At 44.9% G+C, this 20,040-nt stretch overlaps 2 protein-coding genes across 3 annotated transcripts; both read right to left on the bottom strand.

The window, feature by feature from the left end:
• Positions 1-7: 7 nt before the first annotated feature.
• On the bottom strand, positions 8-9,116 carry DDX51 (DEAD-box helicase 51). 2 transcript variants are annotated; one of them, XM_085238156.1, is made up of 16 exons: positions 8,962-9,115; positions 8,603-8,871; positions 8,070-8,314; positions 7,789-7,939; positions 6,745-6,890; positions 6,336-6,407; positions 6,049-6,155; positions 5,414-5,522; positions 4,580-4,725; positions 3,773-3,971; positions 2,979-3,094; positions 2,766-2,882; positions 1,992-2,093; positions 1,458-1,521; positions 1,078-1,212; positions 8-581 (listed from the first exon to the last, which is right to left on the bottom strand). In XM_085238156.1, exons 1-16 carry the CDS (start codon positions 8,982-8,984, stop codon positions 555-557), a joined length of 2,028 nt encoding a protein of 675 aa, XP_085094282.1. In that variant the 5' UTR covers positions 8,985-9,115; the 3' UTR covers positions 8-554. The 2 variants fall into 2 exon arrangements, with proteins under 2 accessions (XP_085094282.1, XP_085094283.1); XM_085238157.1 differs by lacking the exons at positions 8-581; positions 1,078-1,212; positions 1,458-1,521 and having other exon boundaries at positions 1,998-2,134; positions 8,962-9,116.
• Positions 9,117-9,402: 286 nt separating this feature from the next.
• MIF (macrophage migration inhibitory factor) lies at positions 9,403-11,189 on the bottom strand. Its single transcript, XM_085238162.1, has 3 exons — positions 10,984-11,189; positions 10,375-10,547; positions 9,403-9,663 (listed from the first exon to the last, which is right to left on the bottom strand). Exons 1-3 carry the CDS (start codon positions 11,089-11,091, stop codon positions 9,597-9,599), a joined length of 348 nt encoding a protein of 115 aa, XP_085094288.1. The 5' UTR covers positions 11,092-11,189; the 3' UTR covers positions 9,403-9,596.
• Between the last annotated feature and the right edge of the window lie 8,851 nt (positions 11,190-20,040).

Here is a 20,040-nt window from a genome sequence, read left to right as displayed (position 1 = left end):
AAAAAGCCACTGTCATCACCTTTGTATTTCAGAAACTTTAAAACAGTATATAAAAGTCTTTTTAAAACTATGTCTATTTATTTAAAAAGTTGCAGTTCATTCAACCTACAACGGTTCTTTGAACAGCATTCTGCTCCACGCACTGCACTGCATGCATTCTTATGCTTTCATGAGGATGCAGCTCCTTGCACAACATGGCAGAACTGAGCTGTCCCATTTCAGAGGGAAAAAAGGCACAACCCACACATCTGGTGACCAGCAGCTCCATCAGGCCCATGACCAAGAACTGGACATGGCTCTTCTGTTCACTGGAGGTAGTTTTACATATGCCAGTTGGGTAATGATGCAAAATCCTCTTCAATTGCATTTGCTTCTCGAAAGCCAGTAAATTAACCCTGTTTCCTGTCCTTGTAACGAGAAAGAGGCATGTAATAGCTGATTTTAGACAAGATAAGCTTGAGGAGATGAGCACCGAGCTCAGGAACCACATCTCCTTGTTACTGTGCTGGGTATCTTCAGTGCCATGAAACACAGCCACCTCTGCCTGCGTTCATTCAGACTCGTTTCTGTGCTCGCTCGACCTGTTCAAAATTAAAGTTGAGAAAGTGACTCGAAATGTTTTTGCCCAGGGTCATACAGAAGGGACTTTGGGCAGTAACGTAACAGTATTGTTATCTGTTCTGCCCTGCCCCTAATATTCCTAATCTGCAACTCAAAATTGCAATTCTTCAAGAACAAATGTTTGTTAAGTCCTCAAAGAAGAGAGCAGAACGCTTACTCAAATCATACAGCCCAAAACTATCTGTTACAGTTCCTGTTACAGTTCCCTTGTCCACCAACGTGGCAAGTTAAATGCTATCCTGCTTCTGTCCAAAAGCTCTCAACTTTCCCACTGGTGCGTAAAGGTCTGCAGAAAATGCTTTCCTTCACACCAAAACAGAGATGTCTCAGTCCAAGAGAAGGATTCTGGACACTAACACTTGTGCTTGTCATGACTTGCAATGAACTGTGTAAACTGTAGTTTTGAATTTCTAATTTCCTCCCCCATTCTCTGCTGTTCTCCCCTCTTGCAGTTACCTTGACTGTCCTCTCTAGTTTAGACAGAGCCTCCTCATATTGCTGCACCAATGGCTTTAACAACTTGCCCTTGACCAAGTGCTGCTTTATGTCTGGAATGCCAGCATCCTTCAACATCCGCAGAAACCTGCGTTCCTGCACAACAAAACAGACACAGCAGAAAAAGAAGTGAGTACCTCTCCTTCACAAGGGGCAGCCTGCTGTCTCTCAGCTGGAAAATGAGCATATTTTGGGATTTTCTGCCTAGTCACAGAGTGACCGAATAAAGATTTTCCAAGTACAAAACAGCTGAGTGGAGAAGGTAAAAAGTAGTAAGAACTTTCTGTTCCTTACAGTCCTCCACCTTTCCATTTCAAATGAATCTTATACCGATGACAAACCTGGATTCTGAGGACCATGCTGAAAGCTAAGCCTGCTTTCCCTGCACGAGCTGTTCTTCCAACGCTGAAATCAGAACAAGGAACATCAAGTCAGTTCAGTCATGCAGTAGTCACTGCCACTATCTGCCCCAGGAGCCTGACTGTGAAACCCTCCAGATGTAGGAGAAAGTCTGGGTTTTTATGTTTAACAGGGCTAGCCATGTGCTACAAAGGATGAACATTTCCAGAGTCCATTTACAGCTGCTGAGCCTCTGCAGTGTTCTGAGTCTCTGGAAACCCAACTTGACATTCTCCAGGACAATGTTTCTAGCTCCTGTAAAATACAGTTTATGTAATAGGGTGCTAGATTTCTGTTTTAATACTACATTGCTCCATGATGCCATGAATTAGCTTCTGATTTAAGAAGTTAGTTCTACACTGAAGTTAAAAGGAGTTTCAGCTGTGGATTTTTTTTTTAAGTTCATGTTGCTTATACTAAGTATTTCAGAGAACACCAAGCTCAAACATCTTCCTTTTGTTCCTGCTTTGTCTTACCGGTGAATGTATGTCCTGATGAACTGAGGTGTGTCATAGTTTATTACACAATTCACTCCTTTAATGTCAATCCCTCGAGCAGTGGCATCTGTGCTGATCAACCTGGTTTTGAATGTACATACAGTTGTTTTCAGGTAACGTCTCTGCCATTACACAAACACATAGAGAACAGCTGAACACAGCACAACTACTGCTAATCTCTGATAAAACTGGGCAGTCAACTTCTGAGCTCTAAGCATTAAAGCAGCACTGTAAGTCACATAGTGTAACTGGCATTAGCTGCCTGTTCTAAGTGCCACTACAGTTATATATGAAAAGCTATAAAGCATTTCCAGGTTCTCCAAGCATGCAACACTGAGCCAGGCAGCTGCCAGCACACCACAGGTTACAAACCTGTAAACCATCTGAGCATTCCTTAAAGGTACTGACTGCAGACAGTGAGGTGTCTGCCAGTAATCAAGGAAGAATTTAAATACAGGGTTTGGACAAAAAGAAAATCCAGACAGAAAATAAACATTTACCTTCTTTCGGGGGACATTTCACAGATACAATCCCAATACAGTTATGAACATCACAAAGTGAATCAAAATGATGGATAGAAGTAAACCTGTCTGCCAATCTGATTGAGCCAGGTCCCATGCCCATTTTTCAACTGATTCTGCATGCTGTTTTACAGGGGAGCCCTGTTTAAATATCCTCTTGATTCCAACTAGTTTTGCACATAGAAATAGCATATGTCCTGAGACTTACAGGAAACTCATTTAAGATACTCACAGTTGTATTTTTCCTTGTTCAAATTCCTTCATGGTTCTCTTCCTCTCATTTGGAGGTAACCGAGAAGAAAACTCAGCCACAGTGATTCCACCAAAAGCTTGAACAAGCAGGAACAATCTGCAGGTGGATGGGATAGAAACCACCACTTCATCACTTAACTCTGTAACACCACTGTGGCAGCTATCTGCCAAATGACCTCATGAATATATTCACCTGTGAGAAGCCTCTCTGGAGTTGGTAAAACACAACACACGGGTAAACTTCTTTGTCAGCATGAAGTGCAAGAGGAGCAATGGCTTGGAATTCAGGTCACAAGGCACATAACTTTGCTGCAGTCATCAGGGAAGAAGTTCAGAGACAAATTACTTCTTGCCAGGGCTGTCTTCCCTGAAACTTACTACATGTCCATAACCTACACTGCCTTGGATGTTTTGCAACTAACAGCAACAAAACCAGATCCCACAGTGCCACCCCCTATTTAGAACAAGTCACAGCAACACAGCACAAGGCAGAGGCAGGAGACCTATGTTGTTCTAGCGCTCTCACTTCTCTGTGGCAAGTAACAACATGCACTGCCTTCTCATCTACAGGTTGATTTGTATTCACATGCCTTAAAATGCATGTTATACATACATATGCAAAATATAACTTGAGATGGATAGTTGAGAAGTGCTACATTACTGCTTATCTCTACTCCCTTTTGCAAGCAAACTTAATTCTGTACTAAGAGTTTAATTTTAAAGAATTCCAGTCCTAATCAAACAAACACTTAGTAATCAGAAAACAGATGAGTGAAGGCAGAGCTCTTTGAGTCACAAAATTCCCACAGCCACTTTCTTTCAGCATCTCTGTAATACAAGGCGTTGAAAGAAAGGTGTATTTGTTCATAGGCTACAAACATCCCAGAGTTAAACTAATCTCAAAGTCTAATCTATTCAAACACCTTCTTTTTTCCATCAGCTACCAGATAGGTTACTTTTATGGTTGCAAGAGAATTAATGTCATACTGATAGCTCCTCAGGGAGTGTGTACTTCTCTTCAGAATCCTGTTCGGTCTCTGCTCCATCTCTGAGTGGTTTTTTCTCAGAGTAGACAGACGTGAAGAGGCAAGGCTGAAACAAGCCCAACTGCTGCAACTTCTCTGGGTCCTGGGTCAGCGTAGCTGAAAACAGCAGTTTCTGTAAGGGTATCTGAGGGTAACAGCAACTGAAATAAACAGCATACGGAAACTGAACTCTGAGGATAGGGCAAAGGAATTCCCCCACGTGTGCTTTCAGATGATGTTATGAGGGAAGTAATTAACTCTTTTTGACACCCATTTCCCGCACCAGGCCCTTCTGGTAGGATCTTTCCCACTCTTGTTTAACAGTGGAACTCACAGATGGAACTGGATCAGCATTCTCAACTCAACTGTTCAACCCTCATTTGTTACCTTGCACCCCAGTCATCCCTGCCCCAATCCTAGTCACTTCCTTCCTTCACTGCTGATCTCAGTTTCTGATGCATCTCTGCCACGCTATTTGAAAAGAGCAGCTGCAGATGCACAGTACTCATATGTCAGAGGGCAATGCTATTGTTTGCTGTGAAAATGATCAGAGACTTGCAGTATTTGTGTATTCTTTGGATGCTGCTTTAGTCTAGTTAAGGAATGCCTGAAGAAGACAATACTTAGATTTCAGCCTAAAAGACATTCTTTAATAGCAGCTGTTCACTGCCTGCTTTTTCAAGCTTTGAAGAAGTAGCTGCCTCACTTTGGCAGACATTTCTCTGAATATCCTTGCAAACAGTTCAAAGAAATGCATTTTGCAGCTTACCCAGCTGCTGTTACAGGCCCTGGTTTGGTCCTCTGAAAAAGTATATTAGAACCATCTTCATTTTCTGCTTGGAATGCAGCTTTGACAACTTGGTTCAGCCAATTCTGGTGCATGTCATCAATCATACGGTCAGCTTCATCTATGATCTGAATTCACACAGACAAAAAAAACTTACATGTTAAGCACTATCTTGAATGTAGCAGCTTTTTTTTTATTTTATTTATTTAAATCTATAACAGTGAGCCAGAATCCAAGATGTATAAAAGCTTCTCATCAACAGAAATGCTTCCTTTGCCCATCTTTTCTCAAATGAAAGCACACATTTCTATCCCAAAACCGAATTCTGCTTTCATTTCAGTTGCTCAGTAGCCAACTGGACACTCAAACTACACACCACTTCATTTGCACTTTTGCAAATACACGGTTGTATTTAAGAGAAAACGCTTCAAACCCTAATTAAGATGGAAGCCACGTCTCTGTACAGATTCCAGTATGGTGAATTAACTTGAAACCCTGATAATTAACCCTGGGGAAAAAAAAAAAACCCAAAAAACAACAACAACCAAAAAAAAACCCCACAACAACAACAAAAAAACCTTTATTTTTTAAACAGAATAGCTCTATTCCAAGTTTGTGTCTGCAAGGGCAAGTAAGTGTCACGAGTTGGAATGGAACTTCTCATCTTAAGGCAGCTGTCTGAACAGTCTAAGGCACAAACCAAGTACACACAACAGTTCCAACAGAGAAATATTTATGCACTACAGAAGAACAAAGCAAGAATTACAGACCCAATGGACCGTGCACTGCAATGGGAGATGTGTGGAGGTGACTCACCAGGAAGCGAAGCTGCGTCAGGCTGAACCCTGGGGTCTTGCTGATGTGATCTGCGAGCCGCCCTGGTGTAGCCACAATAATATCAGCAAGGCTGCAGTAGCCTGTCACCCTGCAAGAAGCAGCAGCTCATCAGTAAGTTTCTCCCCACACTGTAAAGCAGATAACAGAGATTCTTGATAAGAAGGCCTGAAGATTTTCCTCATGTTTTTTCATTTATAGTAATACAATTTAATACCCAATTTACCAGCAAACAAAAGCAATACTGGGCACTAAATCCTGCTCTCCATTGTACTGCCCCAGTTTAAACAAAAAGTAACATTCTTCAATGCAAGTCAGAAAAGAGCACTTAAGAAAAGTTGCAGCAAAAACCAAAAAGTCATTTGTTTCTGTGGGCACACAGTAAGTGTTTCATTCTACTCAGGTAGTAAAGAGCCCTAAAAATCTAAAAATGTAACTACAAGAAAGAATTGAAGCAGGCACCTGGGAAAAAACAAAAACAGCCTCTAGCATATAAACCCACTATCCAAAATCTTCTTGCGTGATGGTGCAATACAACAGTTCACATTTTGACCTCTGCTTGTGGAGATTAGAGTTTACAATCTCTATAAACCTTATCAAAAGACCACTTAACCTACTTTTTCTGGACAAGCATTTCCTGCTCCTTTGCGAAAGATTTCTGGCCAGTAATCAATACAACCTTCAGACCTGTCCCATCGGTGTAAATGTTGAACACTTTACCCACCTGGAAAGAAATGGGCTTTGTTAGCTGCAAGAAAATCAGTGAAACTGATACTTTACATTAACAACAATCCCACTGACAGAGAATTCAGCCTGCTTTCCTGAGCAGCCATGCAAATATTTACTGCATTAGCCCTTCTTTCAGCACAGTTCTGCTCAGCAAGAAAGGTGAAGAGCTACTTACCTGTTGTGCCAGTTCCTTTGTGGGCAAAACAACCAGAGCTCGCACTTGGCAAACTACCCTATCCAGCAGAACCTGTAAAAACAAAGGTCAAATAAAGCTCTAACACAATGGGGTGAGAAGGAGTTTCTTTAAACTAATGAGAAGAGAGAGGCTTGATTCGTCCTCCCAGAGTTTTACATTTCTGTTTTACTCCCCCACATCCTCTCAACTCTTCATGTTTTATCAGCTGTCTGCAAAAGAGCAGTGAGCACAAGTGGATTCATGTAGATCCTTCAGAGCAAGAAAACCCTGCTGATTTGCATTCACAAGTTTCTCAGCTTTCTCATCTACTTTTAAGTTCAAATTTTGCCTGAACAAAAGCAACCTCAACGTTTTCTGTACAGGTATTTTGCTGGTAGTAAAAACTCACCTGTACTATTGGGATGACAAAAGACAGGGTTTTACCACTGCCAGTGGGTGCTGAGACACAGATGTCTTTGGGGCGGTATCCTCCCTGCCCCATCAAGTACCCATTGGATGCACTCTGTAGGACAGCAGGTATCACTTCTGCCTGAACTGAACAAAAATGGAAACACACATTACTTGCAGAGTTCATTAACTAGACTAAGACTAGTTTATCTAGGAAATCCATGTTGTATACAACAAATCTATGTTCACATCTGTATCACTGCTGCTGCGGGCATAAGAATTAAAAGGAAGAATTAAAACCAGTACAGAAACTGTTTTTTCCTCCGGGTCTTTTTCATTTGTGAGCTTAGCACTGAGCACAGAAATTTCCTTCCCCAAGAATTCAGCTATTTCTTATGTTCAGAATAGACATTACTCTGTCAAATACTGTTTTCAACACACGCCCACATTGTTGTAATCATATTGGGATGGTACTGGGCAGATTTAAAACCCATGGATACTTGTTTGTGAGCATCCTTTTTTTTTTTTTTGAAGTACACAAAATATGCATCAGGGAAAATCAGCATTATCTGCCAAGGAGCAAAACAAAACACTTTCCATAGGCTTTGAAGTCATTCAAGTTTGCTGCAAGAGAGAACACAAGGACTGAAACAAACAGTCCTGTAAAAACAAGAGCTATGACTGCGAACTCGCTTATTTCCCTGCTTCAAAACTTGCCCTCACAAACCAGCAATCTTGATTTATCTGTGAGGTTTAGCAGCCAAGGAACTAAGTAGAAGTGGAATGACAAAAGCAAGCTCTCCCTCTTTTGGCTTCTGTGAGGTATTACTTCAAAACATTTTGTGTAGTTGCATTTATGACTAGATAACAGCCTTCAATTACTAGAACACACGCTGTCATGAAAACAGAGGTTAAAAACTGAATTCATTAATGCATTAAGCTTGCTTTTGTTTCATGCTTCATCTCATTGACTACACAAAATATACAGCAAGAGTGAAGGAAATATGTAAACAAATTTAGAGAAAGAAGAGCACTAACAAGGTACCTGGAAAAAAGGACTCTATTCCATTCATTTGCAGCTTTTTCAACAGCTTGGGGTGAATTCCTGGGACATCTTTGATTGGAGTTAGATTCTCTTTGATACGTTTTTGCACTAGCTTGGGTTGAGCAAGCCAATGTGGCAAGAAAGGCTGTACCTGAGGCAAGAGAAAAAGAGAGTAGCAAAGTGTTTTTTGCCACCGAACAGACAAAGCTATATACTAAATACATGCTAATAAGGCACCTTTTCATTCCTAGCTGTCATCAAAATTCAGTCAAGGCAGTTACCTTCTGCACGGGCTTTTTAGCATAGTCTCCAAGAACTACCAGGCTGGAAGGTGGTGGTTGTGCTTCTTCCTCCAAGGCTGCTGAGGGCAGCTCCTCCTCTGCGCTTTGGTTCCCTTCAGCTCCTTCACTGCTCTCTTTCTTCCTCACTTCAGCCCCTTCAGTTCCCTCATCCCTCTTCTTCCTTTTTGAAGATTTTTTTTTAAGGTTGCTCCTGCCTTCCCGCTGTTCGGTGTCTCCTTCAGAATCTAGGTAACAGCAACGCAGAGTTACACATCACAACGTGCCACAGAAAAGGGATACGGGGAATGTTTTTCATCACAGAACTTAACCAAGCTTATCCCCGAATTCAAGCACAAGAGCCAAACGTTGCTTTGGTGCTACGGAGGCAGCTGAGAACCGTGCTGACACGCAGCCCTCTTTCCCTTACACTACACTGATCCCCGATGTTTGCAATATCGCGTTTTCTACTAGGAAAGGAATTGCTCGGGGAGCAGATGACCGGATTTACTGTCGGACGGCGGTGTCACTGTTACCTGCCCCAGGGCCCGGGTCTCCCTCTCTCCTCCTCTTCAGCACCGCACTGCCGCCCTCCCGTTCCTTCCTCAGCCCTCGCCGGCTCTGCGCGGCGCCTTCCTCGCTTCTCTTCCCCTCCGCAGCTCCATCCTCCCGCCCCGCTCCGCCGAGCTCCCGCTGCCGCCTCAGCTGCCGGGCCTTCGCCTGCTCGCGGAGCCGCTCCAGCAGGGTCCGAGCCCGCTCCTCCTGCGCCTCGTCGTCCGCATTCTCCTCCTCCTCTGCGACGTACCTGAAACGGCCGACAAACAGCCCGTCACGCACAGCCGACAAGCAGCCCGCCACGCACGCCCGCAGCCCCGCGCCGCGCCGAACCGCCCACCTGCTGACCGCGAACAGCGCCATGGCCGCCTGCGAGGGGCGCGCCGTGATGACGTCACAGTCTCGCGCGACGGAAGACTCCAGAAAGGCGGGAGAGGGCGCCGAGGAGCCGGGAGCGCCCGCGCCCTGAGGGGAGGCGGAGCCAAAATGGCGGCCGAGGGGAGGCGGGAAGGGGGTTGGCGGCCGAGGGGAATCTCGAAGCCGTGAGCCCTACGCGGCGCTGACTGCACGACGGTGTAAGGATGTCTAGGGCAACAAAGAGGTCTAAGCGCACTTATGGAGCGAAGTGAGGTAAAAACGGCCCTGTGGCACTGCTGCATTCCTCCGAGCCAGCATAACTGTGAAGTACCAGCTCCCCCATGCAGAAACAAACCCAAATCCGCCATTTGTTTTAACAACCGCAGCAGTCACCCATCCACAACTGAAGGCCACACCAGACAGCTTATTTCTAAATCTTTATTTGTTTTCTACACAGAGAAAACAGAGGAATGTTGAAGCAGCAGTACTGAAACACACTAACGAGGAGCCATCCATCTGTGAGTGCACACAACAGCACAGGGCCAGCTGTGTGGTGGTCTCTAACGGGCAGCACGAGGGGAGGAATGGGAGCAGCCTCTGGGCACAGGAGGGAAAGCTCTATGCAAAGGTGGAACCGTTCCAGCCCACATTGGCAGCATTTATGTCGAAGTAGTTGATGTACACCCTGCAGAAGAGGCACAGAAATACACAAAAAATGACTTATTAACTAGTTTGTGTAAGGAATGAGTGAGACAAGGCAACAGGATAGAGGAGAGTGCTCTCCTGTCTCCCAGAAACAAGAGTTCTTACTGAAACCTGTTTAACACTGTGTGATAACCTCCATCAGCTGATATTCCTGGAGCCTCTGGAACTGTACTTTCTATCCAATACAACTCTTCAGTCAGGAACAACTCAGACACCTTTTGGGTAGCAGCCTGTCCATAATTCCAGAGACCAACCTCTTGTTTCAGAGCACTGCAGTCTCGCACAGCAGACCAACACACAGCCCAGTGGCTCTGTGCTTCTTCCTTCCAACACGTGGATGTGAGGCAGTGCATAAATTGTCTGCAGCCTGCTAGTTCCTACTTGCCTGTGAGCACCAGCCTACTACTGCTCCTCCCTCGTGCTTTCAGGCCCCACCATGAGGAAACATCACACTCCAGGAGTGAATGAATCTGCATTGTGGACTCTACCACCTGCTAACGCTCAGGTGTTCTTTCCTACAAAGCTTTCTGGAGAACTTCCAAGGGAAAGATGCAGGCAACAAACTTTTAAACGGACACGAAGAGCTGCAGGAGATTACTTTGTGTTCTCCTAAGCACTTATTGCTGGCTTTTTATATTTTCAAATGAAGATTCCAAAGCAGCAGATGAAATGGACCACATCCCAGCCCTACCTGTCTGCAGATACGTGCAAGTGCTTTGCAATCATATCGCACAGCAGCTTGGTGTAGGTCTTGTTCTGCTGCCCTCCGATTTTGCCAATGCTGTAGAGGCTGCAGAGAGCGCAGGGATCCGTGGAGCCCCCAAAGGACATCATCTGATCAGGTACGATGTGCACAGCTATGTACTGCAATGAACAAAGCGGGCAGAGGGTCAGTAACGCGCAGCCCTCTCCTCTTTGCAGGTAGAGCACTTAACAGCACCGAGCATTACGCAATAGCGCCGGGTCCTCCCTGAGGCCGCGGTGAAGCACAGCGCGGGTGGCAGCGACCCCCGAGCCGGGCTCTGAGTCCTGGGGAGGGCGAAGGCTGCGTTTGGACCGCGGCCACGCGGCGGAGATGGAGGCCGGAGGGCCGAGCCGGATCCGCAGCTCCCAGCGCGGCCCATCGCCGCGGGGCAGCACTGCCGGGCTGTGATTGCCCGGCCCGCAACGCTCGGCTTGCGGCCCCCACGTAGCGCTCCCACCTCTCCCCATTCGTTCCCCGCTCATTCCCCGTTCATTCCCACGCGGCCCGGAGGAGCGGCCCCGCACGTAGCGCTCCCCGCACGCCCCTCGGCCTCACCTGCGCGGGTTTGCCGGTAGCCTTGGCCAGCTGCTGGGTGAGCTCGCCCAGCAGGCTGTCGGGCACGGCGTCCTTGCAGACGTTGGTGTGGATGGTGAACATGGGCATGGCGGCGGCGAGGGGCTGCGAGCAGAGAGGAGCGAAGGAACTGCGAGAGGTGGCGGAGCTTGCAGTGCGTGTGGGGCTGCGCCGAGCCGGCCTTAAAGGGACCGCGCCCTGCGGGGCGGGGATCGGGGCGGTGCCTCCGCGGGGCCGCGCACCAAGCAGCCCCGCTGTGCCGGGGCCCGGCCGGAGCTCGGCTGCGGCTTTCCGCCGTTATTCCTGCTCAGTGTTACGATGCCGAGCGTATTTAGAGCCTGCGTTACTGGCTGCACGCTGGAGTTGGGCCCTGCTGCTCTGGGCGGCTCGCACACAGCCCTACACGTGCACGTGTGGAGCTGCCGCCCCAGGATTCTGCAGAATGGGGAGATTAGCCCTGAATGGGGAGATTAGCCCTGATTGATGCATGATGCATTTTTTCTCTTTTGAAAAATCAAGGAATTCGTGCATTTATTTTTTTTTTAAACTGTGTGCGTAACTTTAACACCACGTGAGGGAAAACTTGACTTGGGAGCGTGATAATCTGTGATGTTCTTCAGTCAAATTGAAAGCGATCTCTAACTCCTTGTTTCCATCTTCACACCATATTTCTCTACTGAGGAAAAAAAAAAAAAGCAGAAGGGATTTTTTTTTAGAGATGACACGGTGTGAATCCATTGGGCGGCGAGAGGCAGCTGAGCCGAGCCTGCCGCTGAGCCCTGTGATGCTGTGATGCGGCGCACGTAGGCTGCGGAGGGCACCCGGCACTGCCTGAGCTGCTCCGAGTGACTCACGGGAAGGCAAAAGGGAATCAGGGCTCTGCACCGACGGTTTCCAGGCAGGAATCAGACGCACGAACTTTTAACAAAGTTTTACTGCATCTGCTAGAAAGCTTGACCGTCCATCTGCACGGCACATGTGAGCGCACACAGCCCCGAGCAGAGTGGAGGAAGCTGTTTGAAGCTGCACGGGCTGTCACGCAGCAGTCCCGCCTCGTGTTGCTCGCACAATGGAGAGGCACCTGCAGTTTCGCGCTGTTTTATCCCTTTAACTCTCAGTATTTTCATGGCTTCCAAAAACGAAAGTAAAATATCTTACAGAAGTGTATCAAACAGCTTTCTGATGATGTGCTACAGTCACACAAAGAAAGGCAAAAGGAAAGGCTTTTACATTCCTTATTAGGGAGTGTAAAGCAAGACTGGTAACAAGTAGGGGTGGTCTCGATGGTACTTTGTCTCAGTTACCTTTGGAACGTACAGTTCAGTGTCTGGATGCTCTGAAAACTACTCAGAAGGCATGCAGCACAGAAAGGCTTCTGTCGGGCAGGCTGAAGTCTTTCCTGGAGACTAACTGCAAAGAGCAGGGCTGGGGAAATCTCTGGTTGCCCTTGTGCACGCTTGACTTCATTGCAATCAAAACCACAGCTACTGGACCAGGGATAAGGAGCCAAGAGAGCATCAGAGAACAGAGGTGTCATTCTTTGACCTGGTGGCTCTATGAAGGTGGCAGACTGCTTTTTGGAGAAGGGAACTGCCTCCTCAGCTAGAGGACTGCTGTGTTTGGGGGCTGAATAAATACTGTGAGAGCAAATCTACCTGCCATCATGCCTTGCTTTCTCAGCATTCAGCTCCGCCAAGCTGTAAGCAGGACTGAACCATGTTTCATAAGATACATTGTATTTAGGTTTGAGGAGGCACCTTGCTTCCTTGGTTGTGCTGCTTCGATTCGTTGACCAGTTGCCATATGTTATCCCCAGAAACCTCTTCTTGTAGGTTGAGGAACAGGCTTTTAGTTAGAAACTGTTGGCTGCAAAGCAAGACTGTGCCAGGGACAAAACGAGATGTTCACAACAGTGCTTAAAATAGGGTGAGATGGGGTTGTAATTCCAGAAGAAAAAAAATAGAAATCAGATGTATTGTGATTTTTTTTTTTTTTAAATTAGCATTGTTTTTAAAAGAGATTCAGGAAACAGATGTGTATTCAATCTGTTTTACTTTGGAAGCAAATTATATTATCTGACCTAGGGCTTGAATAATAAATATTTATATGGAAATCTTCCTTTCATAATTCACCACTTTGACATCTGGGAATGGCTCACTGTGCATCTCCCTCAATTTGAACTGTGCTCTAATCTTCATGTCATTGCAAATTGTTCTGTGGATGAAAAGGGGAGGGCAGAACAGTGGACAGTGGGTTTTTCCACTTGCTCCCTCTGCCTGTTCTGAGCTCTGAGACACACTTGCAGCACAAGTGTTTCTGCAAAGCAGCTACATGTCCACGTAGTTACATCTAAGGTGGAGACCTGGGCTGCAGTCCATCTGTCTTAAGTAAAAGGCAGTTCTGTCTTCCTCCTTGTCAAGGAAGACCCATACAGCACACTGATAGCTTTTTGACTTACATTTAAATACATTCTGAAATCAGGTGAAGATAGATGTGTTTAAGCTTGGCCAGGCTGCCCAGCATGAATGGGGCAAAGTCATACCTACATGGAGAGCTCATCTTCAAACAGAAGATTGCATTGTTTTAAAGAGAAGCTTCTATTAGGGATATTTGAGAAAGCTCCCTCTCATCTGAGCCATGGGCCTTTCCACAATAATATGAGATTCTCAACTCAGGTTCCCACTAGATTTCTACCTTTACTTAGGCAGCAGACAAGACGTTAGAACTGCAGGGTGTAGCACTGTTGCTTTTTACATTTGTGCCAGTTGCAGATAACATGACTAGAGCTTCAGTATTCAGAAACCATGGAGTGTTAAAGAGTAAGCTATCACCACCTCAGAACACCTCAACCAAAGGTGGTGTTGTTCCAGCCCACGTTGCCAGCACTGATCTCAAAGAAGCTGACAAAGCCTGAGGGAGAAGACAGATGCTGTGGCTGCTGGGAGAAGAGTGCGGCAGGCTGGCTGGGTGTTCCTGCAGCAGGAACCCAGAGCTCTGTTCTTCTCATGGCTGCACTACCCCTCTGCAACTTACATGCTTCTTACTGCAGATTCTGCAAGGTGCATTCAGGTGTTGCTCCCCCTAAATACCTTGTCTACTTGCATTCTGGAGCTGGTGTTGTTTTTCTGCTTCTTGTTTTAAGGCAATCTCAGGATGCTGTATTTGAAACACAGAGTCTGTTCTGTAGCAGACTGGTGTACACATTCAGGAGAAGCACTAGAAATGCTTCTATCTAAATCAAAGCTTTTTTTAATAGTTCTCCATCTATACCCCACAGACAGTGGTGAGGGACTGGTATGCATTACTCAAATTATCAATTTAATAACATGAAGCTATTGCATCTGTACGTGGGCTTGCACACACATGAGATCTGTGGTATGGATGGTGACTCAGCCTCCATCATTTTAACCAAGACAGATTTTACAGGTTCTGGACTTGGCAGCTCAGGTAGTTCCTCCTTTCCTCTTTTTAACTGGAGAGCTGCCCTACTCATTGAGCATTTAGCATCTTCAAGCACAATGTTACAGAAAAACACTGGACTGCAAGTTTGGGATTAATAGGTTTAACAATCTGTGGAAAGTCATGTCAGACAAGTAGCTGTATGAGCTCACCAGGCAGATGGTATTTTCAGCTGTTTGTTCAGCAGGTGACAAAGCAATTTGGAGTAGACTTTGTTCTCCTGCTCTCCTGTCTTCCCAATGTAAAGAAAACATGTAGCACAAAGGTCTGTGGAGCCACTAAGGGACATCCCCCAGTCAGGGGAGATCTGTATTTCCAGGTATTGCTGAAAGAAAATTATCCTCCTTTGCCACATTTGGAAAAGCTTGAAAATCCCAGAAGATATCTGTGTACCTGAACTGCCAGGAAAACAGTTGTATGCCTATCATGTATGGCATTAAATTTCTCCTGTACGTACTTCTTTGTATTCTCAGACCTCATAAATATCTTTCTGTAAGTCACGAAGATGAGAATTGTTGAAGTACAACCACACTCCTGTGCTATGCCATTTGGAGATTTGCACTGTCATCCCAACTTATTGCAGAAAGGCTGTTTTCCTAGCTAAAAGGACTAGAAGCTCATAAAATAATTAAGAACAATCCCAAGTACTTGTAGATGCTTTTTACCACTTTCAAGAAAGCAAATACTTTAACTTTTAATCTTATTAAGTTACTTTGCAGCCCAGATCCTTCTATGCCTTCTGTCTTTGTCTTGAAGATTTTGTCCTTCCAGTCTCACCACATCCAAAGCTTTCATGTGTTAATATCTTAGTATATTTGAATTATTTTCCAAGACATTCACTGCTGTGATAAAGGCCCAAACAAGGATGTCTTACCATTCAGGTCTTGGTTTCTACTGACTGCTCCAGTTGGGTAGTGATAACTGTCGGAGAAAAATGCAGCTCATGTGCTGGGCTGCTCCTCCCAGATGTGAGCAACTGCCTCTGGCTGGCAGCAGGTATTCAGTCCCCTTTTGTACCCAAAGATGCCTGAATCCTAGGACACCCCTAAAAAAGAAAATCACCCCGAAAGCCATGGGTGGTCTGGAGTTTTCTATGCAAGCAAACACTGCTGAAAATAGGGCAGGAGGCACACAGGCACACACAGATGTTTGCTCTGGAGGAGTGAATCGTAGAAATGCTCTGTGTCTGGCAAAAGGTGATCTTGCAGTGAACGCTGATCACTGTAGATAATTGCAGCCATCAGCCCTGCTGTGCCCAAGTACCTACTGGAATGTGGTTCTGGGTGCTGTGCCCAAGTACACTGCAGGAAGGAGAACTTTGTGATGTTGTTTTTACTGTGTGCTTTGGGTACTCCAGGAGCCTGGACACCTGCAGTACACCCAGAACCTCTCCAAGCCAGCAGGCTTTCCCTGCCTGTGTGGGAAGTGAATGCTGCTGGGGGTTGGCAATCACATTGCTCCAACCCTGCATTCCAGAGAGATTTTGCACCTCACTGGCTCTTGCTGCAGTCTTCCCTGCTGAAGTAAATGTGAACCGACACAGATGAGGTCTAGATCAACATTCCCCTCATTAAACAAAATACAGCTCAATCCTACTTTTGTTCTTGATAGCAGAAAAACTGGAAGAAAGTATCTATGTTAACATTAACGAGCAGCCTGCAGTCTTCCCTGCTGCTAATACATAGTGTCAGGTCCTCGCACTGGGGAATCCAGGGATCAGTTCCTTTGGCATCCATCTGGCTTCTGTTATTACCCACGTTTATTAGCAGCGCATCGCTGGAACTCAGTAGCAATTAACCCTCTTGCTAAAACAAACTAGCCCGAGTACCAGGGGTTGTCTGGGTAATTAGTCTTGGCTGTCGTTTACAGCTTGTTTGGGTGCCTGGAAACATCAGACCGCAGCAGATGAATGAAGGGGATCCCACTGAGATCCCACTTTCTCAGCCCGGCTCTCCCCAGCCAGACTCCCTGTGTCCCAGCCAGCTCTGTGCCAAATGCCTGTGCACACATGCCTTTAAACATCTATCTCAGAAACAGGTTATTGTTAGAAAATAAATCAAACTGAAATATTAATCTCCATTATTTTCTCCTCAGAGCAATTTGAAAATGTTTGTTGAAGTAGTTTTTTTTTCTTTTTTTTTTTTTTTTTTTCCCCAGTACAAAATAAACCAAAAGTCTATTTGTAAAAAAAATACAAGTAAATCAGGATTTTTTCGAATGGTACCATTTCCTGTGAGAGGAACGCTCTGCATTCCAGCCCACCCTAATCCTTTCCTTCTCTCTGCCATAACTTCAAGACTCTCTCCCTTTCCTATTGTCTCCTTTGTCACGAAGGAGTTTGCGTCCTTTCCAAAAAAAAAAAAAAAAGGTCTTTGTTGTTCCCTGTATATTTCTAAGTCCCATTCCATGTCCCTTCCACATTGCTGCACAAACCTGCTCCAGCTGCATCCCAGCCCTGGCCTCTAGCTTTATAGCCGGGGGCTGTTATGCAAGAACCACCAGCTGATGACCCCCCTCCCTCATACAGCAAGTACTTGTTTGCAGGACTGATGATTTATAAAAACATTATTTATTTGTGAGGAGGGGTAGGACACATCCGCTTCACAGAAGTAGTGCGTTATGTTCCTGCGTGTGTTGAGGAAAAAAAAACCCACTCCATTTATGGTTTAACCTCTTTTCTGTAGAAATGAGTCTTATGCAAGCCTAAAGCACTCTTCTGACTCTTCTGAGATAGCGAACTTCAGTCAAATATGGCAGAGATTGATTTCCTGCATGTTTAATGAGATAGGCTGACTGTGCTGAGTTCTGTTACTGGTCCCAAAGAAAGAGGAATGCTTTATTGGATGTCAAACAGTCTACCTGGAAGAGACTCAGTTCAATCATTCATCTTCAGGTCTGCTGGCTTTCTATCTCCGAAGCAAGTCAATTTGATGAGGACATCCAGCCACATAATTGGCTTTTTAAATCTGTAACCACAAAGCAACCAATTTCTCTCTGGTCAATGAAAGCTCAGTACCATTAACCATCCACCATTACTGAAACGTCTGTCAGTCAGAATCTCCACTGGTCCCCAACAGAGGAGAAGGTGACACCTGGAGAAACCTTCCTTCCCTCACACAGATGCTCAAAGAGCTTCTTGGGCACTCATGAGGGGCAACATCCCCCGAGTGCTATCATGGAGGAGGCTAAGAGCTTTTCTCAGCCCAGGTCCGTGTTCAAATTGGATATTTTTGAGCTGCAAAATAAAGTTGTGTCCACTAGACATTTCTAGTTGCAGGAACATCACTGAGGACTGCAGCCAGTTCTGTGTGGCGTTAGTCAGTAGTTGTCAGTGTGGAGCTCGAGCTAACAAGGTAGGTGGGAGCTTCAAACTGCTTTTGAGTGCTGTGCTTTGCTGGAAGTGATACAGGAACACTGACACGATGCTGTCTCTGAGCTGGTAACCACAACACAAACCCAATGAAGAACCCAACTGGAAGCAACAGAAGCTTTTAAAACTTCCTTCCAAGATCTCACTGAAATCTTGCTGCCTTATTCTACTAAGTGAAAAAAGCTATTCCAATCTTCTCCATGACAGCCTCCTTCTTCGTGCTTCTCTTTTCTAGAAGAATCTCACTTGATCCTTGCAGTCTGACTTCTCTCGTGTTTTTTCCCTTTGGTACATCTCTAATCTCCTCGCCTCTTTCTCAAGGTGGGGAGCCTGTGGCTGAGTGAAATACTCCTGCTGAGGTTTAGTGCTACCTTGTGCACAACAAATGAGATTTCCTTATGCTCACACATCATTTTAACACTTATTTTTGTTGTAATCCATGATTCCTCCTCAAATCCTTAGCTCTTTAAAGAATTATTACTTGTCATTTGTGCAATTTGATATTTTCTTTCTTAAAAAGCACTTTATCGGCTATTGAAATAAAATTTCTTGACTCAAAAGCATCTCCAGCTTTTCCAGTCTTATTCTGTATCCTGTCCATGCAAGGTACTGTAATGTGCAGATTTCAGTCCACTGAGTCACTCGTGGAAGTACTAACTAGGTCTGGGCACAAGACAGACTACTTTGGGACTGTTAAAAGCATCCCCAGTTTTGATTTCTTTTGGCATCTTCCACTTTTCTCCAGACATAACCAGTAGGCTGAAGGTAGTTGAGTGGTGAACAAGTGTTCAGCATGACAAAACAAGAAAGCTACAGAGTGAGGTTTGCTCTCTGATAGGTTCTTGGAGGTGTTCAGAAGTACACGTGTATGCATAAATACATACCCTCCTACATCCAGTGTCTTGACAAAGGCCTACATGGAATGTCATCACATATAAAGTTTAAGTAATGTAAGTGTTTAAGACCTCAACATAGACAACTTACGTGAAGCAAGTGGCACTGTATTTGGATACAGTCTGATCATGAAAAAACAGTGACAAAGCAAGGATTTTGGAGGCTTTTTGAGAATGAGAAGACTATAATGTGCTTCTTCTTGCAATTCTCATAATTATTTAAAAAAAATAGGTGGATATCTCAGTTGTGAGTTCTGGGAGTAAAACAGCAGAAAATCCCCAATAGATATATCATGGAGCCCTATGAGCTGTGACAAAACTCTTCCAAATGTGCTATTAATTCACCCCTTTTCTGTGTTAGTGGATAGGCTCTCCTGCATCCGAAACATTCTAAAAATAACAAAAATACTGAAAAATCCAAAAATAACTTTTCTGGGCATGGATCCTATGTCAAAGCATTAAAAACAAACTGATGTGACAGCTCCATCCGTAAGGAGAGGAACTGACTTCTGCAATATTCATGAATCTCTTCTGCAGTGATTTGTTGGAAGCAGGTGGTATGATCCAAAGCATTTAGTGACACATCATACTATAGCTGTTAGTGGTCACCTGGAAAAACTTAGGCTGAATTTGTAATGAACTTCACAACTTGTTTTTTTCTACTGGGTACAATAATCTCTAGGTATTTGCAGCCTGCTTATGTAACAAGGAAAACATTTCCAAAACAAACTCTTTTCTGAAAACGTCTGATGTAATTCCCAGAAGCTGATGTACTAGCCTGGAAACCAGATCCTTAGATGACACAGAAGCTCTGGAGAGTGTGCTTTGTTTTATAGGAACCATTGAACCTCTTTTACATACAACAATAACAGTTCAGCCAGCCCTTCTTCCTGCCTGGAGTTGCTAGGATGTTCTCCACTGGAATTCCCATCTGTCTCCAGAAGGAATGCCTCACACAACAATTTCACCTGCAATATTTTTTTCTACTTACATAGCTGGAATGCTTTTTCCTATATTCCTTTGCTCAAATTTGAACTACATTTTGTTGAATTGCCCAAAACCATGTATCTAGCTTTTCCTCTATCAGCCTTCAAGTCAATTATTTTATTATTGACTTCTATTTTATCTCTCTTTTGTGACTGACAATCAATTGGTCGACTTTATCTTTCCTTCCCTCCATTTGCCTCCTTAAGTTATTTGGTTAAACATATTTCTGGATACTCCTCAGGGTGTATGTATGGTCCTGGAGCAGGAACGGTCCCTGTAGATGTCTAGCAAAATGTTTTAGAACTATAAATACATTAGGAAAAAAGGTGA

The sequence above is a fragment of the Meleagris gallopavo genome, chromosome 17 (assembly GCF_905368555.1).
Source record: "Meleagris gallopavo chromosome 17, MGAL_WU_HG_1.1, whole genome shotgun sequence".
NCBI classification, from domain to species: Eukaryota; Metazoa; Chordata; class Aves; order Galliformes; family Phasianidae; genus Meleagris; species Meleagris gallopavo.
The sequence above is the reverse complement of the archived record's forward strand: the minus strand, read 5'-3'. Positions and strand labels throughout refer to the sequence as shown.

What these genes read in the sequence shown, in the direction of transcription:
- DDX51 (XM_085238156.1), bottom strand. Translation starts at nt 8,984, where the DNA reads ATGGCGCTGTTCGCGGTCAGCAG. An exon ending in CAAAGGAACTGGCACAACAG is followed by an intron (nt 6,156 to 6,335) that starts GTAAGTAGCTCT and finishes ATTTCTTTCCAG; the next exon opens with GTGGGTAAAGTGTTCAACAT. An exon ending in ATCAGGACATACATTCACCG is followed by an intron (nt 1,522 to 1,991) that starts GTAAGACAAAGC and finishes TTCTGATTTCAG; the next exon opens with CGTTGGAAGAACAGCTCGTG.
- MIF (XM_085238162.1), bottom strand. Translation starts at nt 11,091, where the DNA reads ATGCCCATGTTCACCATCCACACCAACGTCTGCAAGGACGCCGTGCCC. An exon ending in CTACCGGCAAACCCGCGCAG is followed by an intron (nt 10,548 to 10,983) that starts GTGAGGCCGAGG and finishes TGTTCATTGCAG; the next exon opens with TACATAGCTGTGCACATCGT. An exon ending in TTGCACGTATCTGCAGACAG is followed by an intron (nt 9,664 to 10,374) that starts GTAGGGCTGGGA and finishes CCTCTTCTGCAG; the next exon opens with GGTGTACATCAACTACTTCG.